General features: G+C 44.2%; 1 protein-coding gene across 2 annotated transcripts in view; it reads left to right on the plus strand.

Annotated features, from left to right (window-relative positions):
* The window catches only part of EDRF1 (erythroid differentiation regulatory factor 1), a 116,039-nt gene that overhangs the window by 66,728 nt on the left and 35,153 nt on the right, over positions 1-14,158 (plus strand). The window contains exons 18-22 of one of the 2 annotated variants that reach the window (XM_068257516.1): positions 1,790-2,016; positions 3,188-3,346; positions 5,252-5,401; positions 8,711-8,864; positions 12,496-12,611. In XM_068257516.1, the coding sequence (XP_068113617.1) occupies positions 1,790-2,016; positions 3,188-3,346; positions 5,252-5,401; positions 8,711-8,864; positions 12,496-12,611 (806 nt within the window). The remainder of the gene's footprint in view (positions 1-1,789; positions 2,017-3,187; positions 3,347-5,251; positions 5,402-8,710; positions 8,865-12,495; positions 12,612-14,158) is intronic. The other variant, XM_068257517.1, reaches the window with a different exon arrangement.

Below are 14,158 nucleotides of genomic sequence, written 5' to 3' on the forward strand. Positions count from 1 at the left end.
ACACATGAGGTCATGCACGCGTCATCACGTCGCTCTTCACCCTGGCGGCAATGGAGAGAAGATGCGTGACACAGGAGGAGGAGCACCAGCAAACAGGTGAGCCAAAACGACTCTGCAGTGATCACCACTGCCCCAGGGGGGACACATTACTGGTGAGGTGGGGGGGGGGGGGATACCGAAGAGGCAAGTGAAGGCTGCTGCACAGATTTCATGCTAAACTCTGCGTGCAGATACATCCCTCTTTCATAACATTCTATCAGAGAGGGTCAATCTAACAATTGAATCTGCTGCCCCATCTGCCATTGTATGGGCACCTTAAAGAAAACCTGAACTGAGAAGGATATGGATTTTTCCTTTTGAAATACCAGTTGCCTGACTCTCCTGCTGATCCTGTGTCTCTAATACTTTTAGCCACAGCCCCTCAACAAGCATGCAGATCAGGTGCTCTGACTAAAGTCAGACTGGATTAGCTGCAGGCTTGTTTCAGGTGTGTGATTCAGCCACAACTGCAGCCAAAGAGATCAGCAGGACTGCCAGGCAACTGGTATTGTTTAAAAGGAAACCTCCATATCCCTCTCAGTTTAGGTTCCCTTTAAAGAGAACCCAAGATGGTTTTGTCAAATCATATTAGGACACTGATGCATTTTCTGTATACAGTGACCTGCCTCTGTGTCCTTCTATAGTGCCTCCAGCCCCTCCCCTCCCCCGGGCTCTGCTGTCCCCCATTAAACCATTGCCAGGCTAGCGACACGCAGATTGTCCTTAGCCTGCCATTTACCTCTGCTTGTCAGTCACCGCCGCTGCTCCCCACCAGTGTCCCTTCCCTCCCCATCTCTGTAAGGTTCCTCCAATCGGCTTACAGAGGTGGGGGAGCGGCGGTGACTGACAGCCTTAGGTAAAAAGCCGGTTAGCGACAATCTGCGTGTCCCTAGCCTGGTCGCTTTTTTTAAAGCAGTATTGTTACCATAAAAATCAAATTTCAATAGCAACTGGTCTGAGTGTATTAAGTGATAAAGATGCTAATCCTGCATTCAAAACTATTTTTTCTGCTGTTATGGTTTGGAGTTATCACATACTTTAGGGGCACTAGCCCTAGTGCCAAACAGTTGGATGCTGGGAGTTCTCTTTTTCTATAATATATTCCTCCTCTTCCATTTATTTCCCTGCCCTACTTTCTTATCTGAATCACTCTCTGCTCACTTGTGTTTACAAGCAAGGCTGAGGTGACTCAGCGATTGGAGGAAAAGACAGTGCAGTTCCTAGTATACACCTCAGTGGGAGTGTCTGAAGACTCTGGGAGGAGGGCAGCTAATGAATACACAATGAGCAAGAGAAGGGAGGGGGAAAACAAGAGTCAGGGAGGATATGATGTCAGCATTAGCTTGGCAAGATGGCCACTGCCTAGAATAGGATTTTCTGCTTTTCCTTTGTAAAATTTACAGGAATCATTACGTGGATAGCACAATACATCTGTTATGTAAGTAGAAGTAGTATTTATCTATTTATTTATATACATTTTTTATCCCTAGGTTTGCATGTGTCTTACTTGTTCTTTAATTGGGGACAGCAGGGGAGGGGCTGGAGGCACAATAAAAGGACAAAGAGGCAGGTCATTGTATACAGAACATGTCTTTGTGTCCTTGGGTTCTCTTTAAGTATAGTTAACATCTCTTGTATGCTGACCACGGATGGAAGCCATTGGTTTCCTGTTTGGATATGATATTTAGGTTACTTGTTGTATCATTTTATTGAGGGGAAACGCAGTTAACTCTTTGTGTACGGCTGGCAGCAGGGAGGGGCGTGTCCGCAGTGGAGCAGGATCTGTGGAAGAAGAGCTTCTCCAGCTTCGAGAAAGGAATCGCCAACTTCCAGTCCATCGAGGACCCTACGAACACGGCGCTCCTGCTGTGTAACCTGAGCCGGCTGATGAGGATCTGCGCGCAGGCGCACTGCGGGGGCGGGAACCAAGACCGCAGGGGAGAGTTCTCACCAGAGGAGGCGCTCTACTACAATAAGGTAGCACTGCCATTCATGATTCATGCTTGTGGTGTTATTTGTTTGGTTAGGAATTAAAGGACAACTGAAGTTAGAATATGGAGGCTGCCATATTTATTTCCTTTTAAACAATACCAGTTGCCTGGCAGCCCTGCTGATCTGTTTGGCAGCAGTAGTCTCTGAATCACACACCTGAAACAAACATCCAGCTAATCTTGTCAGATCTGACAATGTCAGAAACGCCTGATCTGCTGCATGCTTGTTCAGGGGCTATGGCTAGAAGTATTAGAGGCAGTGGATCTGCAGGCTTGCCAGGGAACTGGTATTGTTTAAAAGGAAGGGGGGGGGGAAATATATATATAATTTCTGCCTTCATATCCCTCTCACTTCAGTTGTTGCTATTGTTGTGGTCTACGTCCACGCCATTGTGTTTTGATACATTGTCACTTAAGCTGGCCATAAACTAGGCCGATTCCCCGCCGATCGACAGCAGATTCGATCACTGGGATCAAATCTGCTGTCACATTGTTCACGCTACACGCTAAATTTCGATCTATTTCGTCCCGAAATAGATCGATCCCGACGATCGCTCCGTGCCGAAAGTTACCGCCGATCGCCCGCGGGTAGGGAGCGCGTCGCTAGCGGCGTTCAAGTGCCCGACGACCGATGCAATACAGCTGCAATGCATTACCTGCTCCGCTGGCACGACTCCCCAGGTCTCCGTTGTCTTCTTCTCCGCTCTGGTCTGGTCTCCGGGTCCAGCATGCTTCACTGAACTTCCTGCCGGGACAGGAAGTTTAAACAGTAGAGGGCGCTCTACTGCTTAAACTTCCCCCAGACAGGAAGAAGTGAAGCATGCCGGACCCGGAGACCAGAGCGGAGCGGAGAAGACAGCAGAGACCTGGGGAGACGTGCCGGCGGAGGAGGTAATGTATGCGGGGGGAAGGGGGGGAGCGGCAGCACCACCACCACCACAGATTGTGAACGGTTTCAGGCTGAAATCGATTCACAATCTGTTTGCAGTAAAGGCAGCCATACGATCCCTCTCTGCTCAGATTCGATCACAGAGGGATCTATCTGTTGGTCGAATCTGATGGCAAATCGACCAGTGTATGGCTACCTTTAGGATTTTCTAAACATTCTGTTATCTGTTGCTTTATAGTGACTAACTTTTTTTTTTTTTCCTCTCTAGGCTATTGATTACTATCACAAAGCTCTGAAGTCTCTGGTGAGCCGAGAGGCACATCAAGCTGTTTGGGACTCAGTTTGCTGGGAGTTGTCCACCACCTATTTCACAATGGCCACCCTTCTGCAGGACTACGCGCCAACCTCCAGGAAAGCTCAGGAGCAGGTAAGTGTGTCGGCAGACTACGCACTGCTAGGTGCTCAGCTTACAGAGGTGCATCGCTGCCCGTTACGGCAAGCAGATTCAGCCCTCCCTGATCAGACATTAACCACTTTCCCCCCGCCCGTACGAATTTCTCCATCCTTTAACCCCCAGGGACGGAGAAATCCGTACTTTGCGCACTCCCGCCGCTGTCCGCGCTCCCGTTCGTAAACACGCCGCCCGCCGCTAGTAAACACGCCGCCACCCGGAGATCAATGAACGGGAAAATCCATTCCCGTCCGTTGATCTAAGCCCCGCAATGATCCGCTGCTCTCCGATGGGCAGCGCGATCATTGTGATCTTACCCAGCCTCCAAGTACTTCCTCCAAGCTTCCGGAAGGACGCTTGGCGGTCGCATTAAAACAAAAAGTTACTGTGGCCATCTTGTGGCCAAATAGTAAAACTACACCCTACACATTTTTCACATACAAATAAATTACTTTTACACAAAAAATTAACTCATTACCTCCCACACTCCCAATTTTATTTTTTTTTGTAATTAAAAAAAAAATAAAAAAATGTACAATAAAAAAAAATACATAAATAGTTACCTTAGGGACTGAACTTTTTAAATATTTATGTCAGGAGGGTACAACACTGTTACTTTATAAACTATGGGCTTGTAATTAGGGATGGACGCAAAACTGAAAAAAATGCAACTTTATTTCCAAATAAAATATTGGTGCCAAACATTGTGATAGGGACAATTTTATAACAGTTTTATAACCGGGACAAAAGGGCAAATACATTTCATGGGTTTTAACCTTCCCAGCGTTCAATTTCCCCAGGATTTCTGTGCAAACAGTGATAAAATTTATTTTTAAAACTTTTTTTTTCCTGTAACTTGCCAAAATGTGTCAAGCAAGGGTCTAGTATACAGTGCAGGAGAGTATTGATGGGTATGCATGTTTATACTGTTCACAGCATGTTTTTTTGAACGGACATTTCTGTCCATACCGCTAGGGAGGTTAATTACAGTAGCATGCATTAATTTAAAACTATAATGGCCGAAAACTGAAAAATAATTAATTTTTTCCCAGATTTTTACTATTTTCCCATTAAAACACATTTAGAATAAAATAATTCTTGGCATAATGTCCCACCTAAAGAAAGCCTAATTAGTGGTGGAAAAAACAAGATATAGATCGTTTAATTGTGATAAGTAATGATAAAGTTATAGACGAATGAATGGAAGGAGCGCTGAAAGGTGAAAATTGCTCTGGTGGTCAGGCCGTAAACCCCCTCAGTGGTGAAGTGGTTAATCAGAGCGACTGATACCTACACCACAGTGCAGTCTCTGCCTCTGTAGATTCCAGTAGTGTTGGGCGCTACGAGTATGTAGGGGGGGTTAACATACCCATGCTGCCACCTGTAGCTGTTCCACTCGCGGTCCACGTAACTCCACTACTTCCTGCTTCTGAGTTTGAAGGAGGAAGTAGTGGAGTTGTGTGGACCTGGAGTGGAACGCATCAGCTATAGGCGGCGGCATAGGTAAGTTAACCCCTCCTCCTAGCTACTTGTAGCACCCAACACTAGATTTCAGCGCAACTTTATGGAAAGCATGATGGCAGCTTCCTACGATGGGGGAGAGAGGGGTGTCCTGCAGCTCTGGCCAACAACGTACCATGATACTGTGCACTGGTGACACCGTGGTACTTGCGCTCAGTTCACACTTGTATCACCTGAATCAGAACATTTAAAGCCCTGTAATGACATATAGTGGAATGCAGTAAATTATTTAGGACACCCACTTTTATGGTAATTTTCCTGGTTTCATCATCATAAACACTACATACATACATAATATATTGGATATATATAATATTTTTTTTCCTCCCTATAATGTGTATGGTGCTTTTCTTTCTATAGATTGAGAAGGAGGTCACGGAAGCCATGATGAAGTCGCTGAAGTACTGCGATGTGGAGACTGTCTCAGCCCGACAGCCGTTATGCCAGTACCGGGCAGCCACCATCCATCACCGGCTGGCATCCATGTACCACAGCTGTCTGCGGAACCAGGTATGTGTCCTCCCTGGTGGCGCGAGCAGCGGCTGGGTCACAAACAGGTCGACTCCAACTCCACAGCCCTGTTCACAAACGCCTATCAGGACTTCCCAGCGGCCATATCCTTCTGGCAGACCTCTCTGGTGCAATCGGATTGTGAAAGAACAGGCAATGGATATAGTTTGGAATGTACTTTAAAGAAGAACTGTAGTCAAAAAAAATTACTTATGGTTTTATTCATTTATAGATTTAGTCAGTGTTTGCCCATTGTGAAATCTTTCCTTTTCCTGATTTACATTCTGACATGTATCACTGGTGGTGACATCTTTAGTTCTGCCAGGTGATCTGTACGGAATGTTCCTTACTGAGAGTTCATTGCGCAGTGGAAGGTACAGGTTGCTTGGCAGTTGGAAAATGCCATTATTTCCCACAATGCAACAAGGTTCACAGACAGCAAACTGTCAGGAGCTTGGTTATGACATCGCACTATGGGAGGGGTTTCACCACAATATCAGCCATACAGATCCCCTGATGATCTATTTGAGAAAAGGTAAAGATTTTCAGTGGGAAAAGCAGTATCAGCTACTGATTGGTATGAATTGAGAATAACATTTTGTGATTTAAACTGCCAAAGCCTCTTTTGATTTTACATTATTTACTTTATGTTCTTGTAAGTCAGAAATACAGTCAGGTCCATAAATATTGGGACATAGGGCTTGATACATTAAGCTGCACTGCTAAAGCAGCACAAGGAGCGGCCAGTATGCATGCCTTACATAGTAGCGCTCACTGCTATGTAAGGAGGGTGCCTTTCTTAGATAGGAGCTATACATAGTAACTATAGTTACTATGTATAGGAAGGCAAACTCCTTACATAGTAGCGAGCGCTGCTGTGTAAGGCATGCATAGTGGCCGCTCCTTCACATTAAGGTGTGCTACTTTAGCAGTGCAGCTTAAAGAGACACTGAAGCGAAAAAAAATATATGATATAATGAATTGGTTGTGTATTATGAATAATTACTAAAAGATTAGCAGCAAAGAAAATATTCTCATATTTTTATTTTCAGGTATACAGTGTTTTTTTCTAACATTGCATCACTCTATAATATGGCAGATTACACAACATTCTGCATTCAAAATGAGTCTTTCAGAGCAGTCTGTGAAGTAATGATATCTCCTCTAGCAGAGGAAAAGTAAACAGTATAATTACAGTTGAGATAATAAAAGTCAGATAACAGCCCTCTCCACGACCAAGTTGGTCGGAGAGCTTAATAGCTTTTTTGCATAGAGATAACAACTGGAGTTTCTCAACTCTTCCTGTACTGGAAACAATTAGACTGATGTATCTGATCTTAATGTTTTTTTTCTTAGCTGTACTACACATACAAATCATAATATCATCATTTTTTTTTCGCTTCAGTGTCTCTTTAAAGTGAATGTTTACCGTTTAAAAAAAGAAAGTCAGATACTCACCTAAGGAGAGGGAAGGCTCGGTCCTAATGAGCCTTCCCTCGCCCGGTCCCACGCAGGTTCCCCGTGGCAGTATTCGACCACTTCGGTCAAATACTGCCACTTCCGCATGCCAAAGGGAGCTTTCGGGAGCACTCGGGCTCCCGATGACGCGGCCGCTCCATACTACGCATGCGCGAGCGCCGTCTATGACGCACTCGCGCGTACGTAGTATGGAGCGGCCCGTCTTCGGAAGCCCGAGTGCTACCGAAGACCTCCGAAGTCCCTGCGGCGGAGGACGCGAACGGGGGAGCCAGCGCAGCACCGAGGGCACCGGGAGAGGAGAGGGAAGGCTCATTAGGACCGAGCCTTCCCTCTCCTTAGGTGAGTATCTGACTTTTTCTTTTTTTAAACGGTACCCATTGGCTTTAATGTATCAAGCCCAATGTCCCAATTCTAACATTTTTTGGCTCTATACACAACCACGATGGATTTGAAATGAAACGAACACAATGGCCTTTATTCACGAAGCAGTTTAGACTAGTCTACTGATGGTTTGGTCAGTTGCATCAAAGGGGGAATTCACTATTATCAAATGTGTTAGACCTGGTCTAATGCCGGGCATACACGGCACGTTTTATGCACCGGATCGAGCCAGCGGCTCGATGCCGGCGCATTCCTGCTCGTCCGCGCGGATCGATTGCCGCTCGTCCCCGCCGGCGCTTTCTTATCACCTCTCTATTCCCTGCCATTGTCCGCCGGCGGGGATCGGGCAGGCGGGAGTTGAGCGGCTTGATCGGGCCAGCTGAATATTATCAGCTGGCCGGATCAGCTGGTCGATACACGGTACGGAAACGTACCGTGTATCCCCAGCATTAAACATTTGGTAATTAGGTGGGTAAAGCAGGGGAAATTATCAAGATGCAATTCACAAACGAGTAGCTATGACTGACATCCTTCTCCTCTGATGAGCTCTCCTCTGGATACAATTCTCCTGCATAATGAATTCAAAAGGTTCCATCCTCACATCTAAAATACCTCACAGAATTACTTTACCTGCAGAAATCAGCTGGTCTAATCTCTTGTCAGAGGAAGTGGGCGTGGTTACTCCTTGTTTGCCTTTGTGAGTTGTCATTACTGAGTGTTAGACCAGGTCTAAACACAGGTCTAAAGCCCAATCTACACGATACGATTCTGTGTGCGGTTCGATTATGATTCTATTTACGGTCCGATTAAATCAGACATGTTCAATCAGGATTCGATTTGATTCAATTTGATTTGCCATTGCAAAACAATGACAAATCAAATTGAATCGAATCAAATCCAGATCGGAAATGTCGGATTTAATCGGATCGTAAATAGAATCGTAATCTAATCACACATAGAATCGTATCGTGTAGATGGGGCTTAAAACATGACACCAAACCATCAGTAGACTAAAAACTATCTGTAGACTTGTCTAAACTGCTCAGTGAATTGAGGCCAATGTGCTTTAACTGCCGACTGTCCGCTTTAATTTTGAGGGTAATTACATCCAAATCAGGTGACCGGTCAGGAATTATAACAGTTTGAATATGTGCCTCCCACCTGTAGATGCTGACCTGGCGAGGGGCGGCATCTACAGCAGAGTGAACATTTGGAGCTGCGGCAAAGGACAGGTCGGCTGCCAGGGGCTGGAGGAAGCCCCAGGTAAGTAGATCTTCTTTTGTTTTTTTTCCTCACATCTGTCCTTTAATAAACAATCTGGCCCAAATTCAACTAGGCTTTAGATTTTGGCCCCCCAGTTTGACATCTCTGGCCTAGAAGCCTCTCCTGTAGGTCTTCTCTGACTCTCTCGCTCTCTGTGTCTCTCCCTCTCCCTCTCTCTCTCTGCAGGTGGGTGATGAGCACTTGAGGAAGCAGCACCGGGTTCTGGCTGATCTGCATTACAGCAAAGCAGTGAAGCTCTTCCAGATCCTGAAGGACGCCCCGTGTGAGCTGCTGCGGGTCCAGCTGGAGAGAGTGGCCTTCGCTGAATTCCAGATGGCCAGTAAGTTCTCCATGAATTATGTCAGCTGATTGTAGAGGTTTTCCAGCAGTGGTTTGTGGAGAATCCCCCTAACCAAACATAGGTGGCGCTGTTTCCACAAAAAGACACATGAAGGAAAAAAGCTGAATTATCGACTTACTCATAGCAGCAGCAGTTAGTAGATTTTTTTTTTTGTCATGTATTATAGAAAATGATGTTATCCACATTAACATTTTTTGTAAATATTCACAAAGATCTTAACCCATAAATGGCTATGCAGGTCTGTGCTTCCGATAGCAGACTTCAATCTACTCTGTGACTCGTATGCTAGGTGAGTGCAGTCTCGCCCCGCCCATATACTATAGTCCTAGTCTAATGTCCTACCATATTATTATTATTATTATTATTATATATTTATACAGCACGGACATCTCCTGCAGCACATTACAGAGTACACAGTCATGTCACTGACTGTCCTCAGAGGAGCTCACAGTCTAATCCTACCATAGTCACAGTCTAATGTCCTACCATATTATTATTATGTATTTATATAGCACTGACATCTTCTGCAGCCCTTTACAGAGTACATAGTCACGTCACTGACTGTCCTCAGAGGAGGTCACACTCTAATCCTACCATAGTCATAGTCTAATGTCCTACCATATTATTATTATGTATTTATATAGCACTGACATCTTCTGCAGCACTTTACACAGAGTACATAGTCATGTCACTGACTGTCCTCAGAGGAGCTCACAATCTAATCCCTACCATAGTCATAGTCTAATGTCCTACCATATTATTATTATGTATTTATATAGCACTGACATCTCCTGCAGCACATTACACAGTACATAGTCCTGTCACTGACTGTCCTCAGAGGAGCTCACACTCTAATCCTACCATATTATTATTATGTATTTATATAGAACTGACATCTCCTGCAGCACATTACAGGGTACATAGTCATGTCACTGGCTGTCCTCAGAGGAGCTCACAATCTAATCCTACCATAGTCCTACTGTAATGTCCTACCATATTATTATGTATTTATATAGCACTGACATCTTCTGCAGCACTGTACAGAGTATATAGTCATGTCACTGACTGTCCTCAGAGGAGCTCACACTCTAATCCTACCATAGTCATAGTCTAATGTCCTACCATATTATTATTATGAATTTATATAGCACTGACATCTTCTGCAGCACTTTACAGAGTACATAGTCATGTCACTGACTGTCCTCAGAGGAGCTCACAATCTAATCCCTACCATAGTCCTAGTCTAATGTCCTACCATATTATTATTATTTTGTATTTATATAGCACTGACGTCTTCTGCAGCACTGTATAGAGTACATAGTCATGTCACTGACTGTCCTCAGAGGAGTTCACAATTGAATCCTATCAAAATCAAATTTCCTACCATATTATTACTATTGTTTTTGCGATTATTATGTATTTACAGTAGGATGCGAAAGTTTGGGCAACCTTGTTAATTGTTATGATTTTCCTGTATAAATCGTTGGTTGTTGCGATAAAAAATTGTCAGTTAAATATAACATATAGGAGACACACAGTGATATCTGAGGAGTGAAATGAAGTTTATTGGATTTACAGAAAATGCGCAATAATTGTTTAAACAAAATTAGGCAGGTGCATTAATTTGGGCACCACAAAAAAGAAATGAAATCAATATTTAGTAGATTCTCCTTTTGCAGGAAATTACAGCCTCTAAACGCTTCCTGTAGGTTCTAATGAGTCTGGATTCTGGTTGAAGGTATTTTGGACCATTCTTCTTTACAAAACATCTCTAGTTCATTCAGGTTTGATGGCTTCCGAGCATGTACAAGCTGTTAGTCAGTATTTCTCCTGTCTGGCTCTCGGGGAAATCGCTGATGTTGCTGAAACCCAAGAGAAGCTGAAGACGTGTCTGACACTTCTACTGCCCGGCGGATAAACTGTATACACATTACCATGGCAACAGGGACATGATGAACTGAACCATTTGGAGGAATCCAAGTTAATATAAAGGGGGCCCCCCATATCCAATATCTGGGCACATGTATATGTGGTGAATGAATGCGCGGATGCAAGGATAAGTGCAGCAAAATTGATGTTTCTGGCCAGACACAGTTTTGTTTATATGCTTAACACATTGAATTGTTGCTATCTGGAACGCAGTCAGCGTCATATATGTTATCCGCAGTAACTGTTTTTATGGGGATTATCTGGGGAACAACTGACCTATGGCAAATTGTCTGAGGATCGGTGTCTTTTAACATTTGATACAATAAACGTGACTTGGTATACTTTATGAGGCTGTGTAACCAATTTTCTTTTCAGTTTAGTATATGTCAACAGGGACATGAGCCTGCTGCTGCGCATGCGTACTATCCCAGTTGAAACATATTGTATGGCTCTCATGGAAATACTTTTTAAAATATATGGCGTTTATGGCTCTCTTAGCCAAAAAAGTTCCTGACCCACCCCTGCCCTAAACCATGATGGTGAACAATCTTTGTCTTCAGGTCATTTGAGAGTTGTTTTGAGACCCCCATGTTGCTACTCTTCAGAGAAAATTAAGAGGAGGGAAACTTACGGTTGACCCCCTTAAATACTCTTTCTCATAATTGGACTCACCTGTGTATGTAGGTCAGGGGTCGCTGAGCTTACCAAGCCAATCTGAGTTCCAATAATTAGTTCTAAAGGTTATGAAATCAATAAAATGACAACAGTGCCCACATTTATGCACCTACATAAATTTGTTTAAACTATTATTGCACACTTTCTGTAAATCCAATAAACTTAATTTCACTTCTCAAATATCACTGTGTGTGTTTCCTATATGATATATTTAACTGACATTTTTTATCGTAACAACCAATGACAGGAAAATCATGACGATTAACAAGGTTGCACAAACTTTCGCATCCCACTGTATATAGCGCTGACATCTTCTGCAGCACTTTACAGATTAGTTGGTTCATTCTCAAGCTGCATACGTTTCTGTCATCCAACATCAACTCAGACAAAGGGGCGCTTGAGAATCAGGATTTTTTTTCATACACAGTGGCGTAGTGGTTAGCACACTCTCCTTGCAGCGCTGGGTTCCCGGGTCAAATCACAGCCAGGGCACTATCTGCACGGAGTTTGTATGTTCTGCTCATGTCTGTGTGGGTTTCCTCCGGGCATTCTGGTTTCCTCCCACATCCCAAAAACATACGGATAAGTTAATTGGCTTCCCCCTAAATTGGCCTAGACTAAAAAATAGACACATGGCTACAGTAGGGATTAGATTTTGAGGCCCTCTGGGGGACAGTTGATGACCAGACTATATATACTCTGTACAGCGCTGCGGAAGATGATTGTGCTATACAAATACTAAATAATAATCATGCGCTTTACTAAGGTTTTATATTTCTGTATAATTTAATCATTATAATTTAATCATTTCTGTACATCTGTGCAGACTGTGGATTCAGCGGTTTGACTGCTCTTTTGCCCGTGAATAATGACTCCAGCGTGCCGATTTTAGCGCGTTGTGTCCCCAGGATAAGAAATTAGCCGCTTGCAGCCATTCTCTGCCCCTTTTCTTCTCTGCCGTTGTGGATATCAGAGGCATTTAATGTGTTTATCGTGCTGATTACAGGCCAGAACAGCGCGGCGGGGAAGCTGAAGAGCCTGTACGGCGCCCTGGAGATTATGACGAACACACGAGGCGCTTTTGTTGTGCTTCAGAAAGAACTGGAGTGTGAAAGCGATCAGGTAAGGAGAGATTGCTGATGTGCGCCAGTTAGCATTGGCTGGAAATGTGCTGACTGCAGCTTCCCGCGTACATCTCGCAAGGACGAAACGCCCCTCGTCCGCCCTGAGGAGCCGTCAGGAGGGTTAGCGGAGGCGACATGGTCCAATTTCCTCCTCCCAATACTCTTCCTGAGGTTGTCTTTAAAGCAGGCCTGAACTCAGAACTTCCTCTCTGCTCTAAGATAAGCAGCAACCTAATAACCTTTAAAGAAAAAAATGTATTTGCTACAGCTAATACAAATCCTGCAATAAATCTGCAGTGTGTCTAGTTCCTGCTTTCACGGAAACAGCCATAGGGTTAACATCCTGTGTTTACCAATTAGCTGCTCTACAGAGGACTGCCGGAATTCCTGAGCTGACACAGCTAAGAGATATAATTGTGGTTAGTCACAGATGAGGGGGCAATGAGACAGACTAAACTCTCTAAATACATACAGGGGACATTTCTCTGTTTTCCTTCTATCCTGTGCAAGAGTTCAAGTGCAAGTGAACCCTTTAACCTCCTTGGCGCTCTGATTAGTTCTGGATTTTGGGGTCTTTTCTGCTTTCAGACCCTCAGATTCAGAACTAATGACTCGTCAGAGAACTCAGCTAGTCATGTGACAGGCATCGATCTCGCCCAAGAGATTGAGGGCCTTGGAGGAGACTGCCTAGATCCCAAGGAGATAAGTTTTATATGCCACTTCACTACGCATCTTCCGTAACCCTCTCGGCGGTAACTCTGGCTTGGGATCACTGCATGTTTTTGTTTAAACCTGAGATTCATGCTTTTCAACCTAAGATTCGTTCTCTTCAACCTAAGATTCACACGGAGGCCTTTCAGGCTGTAACCTGAAAGGCCTCCGAGATGAAAAACGAACTATAACAAGTAACTTGTCTATATATCTTATCTAAAGGTTAGATAGTTTACACAGCAAATCGAGCTGCAAACAGATTTAATAGAAAATGATTATTTTTTATTCATGTGAATGACAGCAGCCATGTTGTTTGTAAACATTACACAGAGGCAGGCTTATCTGCACCATCAGCACTCAGACTGTGAAAAAAACCTAATCTCCTCCCTCCTCCCCTCTGCCTCTGAAATCAATGGCTAGGAACACCTCCTCCTCCTGCCCAAACTGAGCTCCCATGAGCCCTTGCTACTGCCAAGGCTCTCTGAAAACCTGTGGGCGTGGGTTATTTAGTTTATAGGGAATTAGAGTATTAAAACAAAAACAAAGAAGTATTTGGCTTGAGGAATGCCCAATAAACAATAGGAAAGGAACACAATTATGCAATGTGTAAAAGTTCACCTCGGATCCACTTTAACGTGTACCCAAAGCCAATGAAAAATAAAAACAGATACTCTGGACCAACCAAAGGCTTCCCGTGTCTTCCTTGCCACTACCGCCTGGGACTCTCCTAAAGATTGCAAAGCTGTTCATGTACGAGTAGCTCAGCTTCCTGTGCAGACGTGGCCACATCATGCAGGCGCAGTACAGCCGCACGCGCACATGAAGAGGAGGGCG

The sequence above is a fragment of the Hyperolius riggenbachi genome, chromosome 10 (genome assembly GCF_040937935.1).
Source record: "Hyperolius riggenbachi isolate aHypRig1 chromosome 10, aHypRig1.pri, whole genome shotgun sequence".
In the NCBI taxonomy this organism is placed as follows: domain Eukaryota; kingdom Metazoa; phylum Chordata; class Amphibia; order Anura; family Hyperoliidae; genus Hyperolius; species Hyperolius riggenbachi.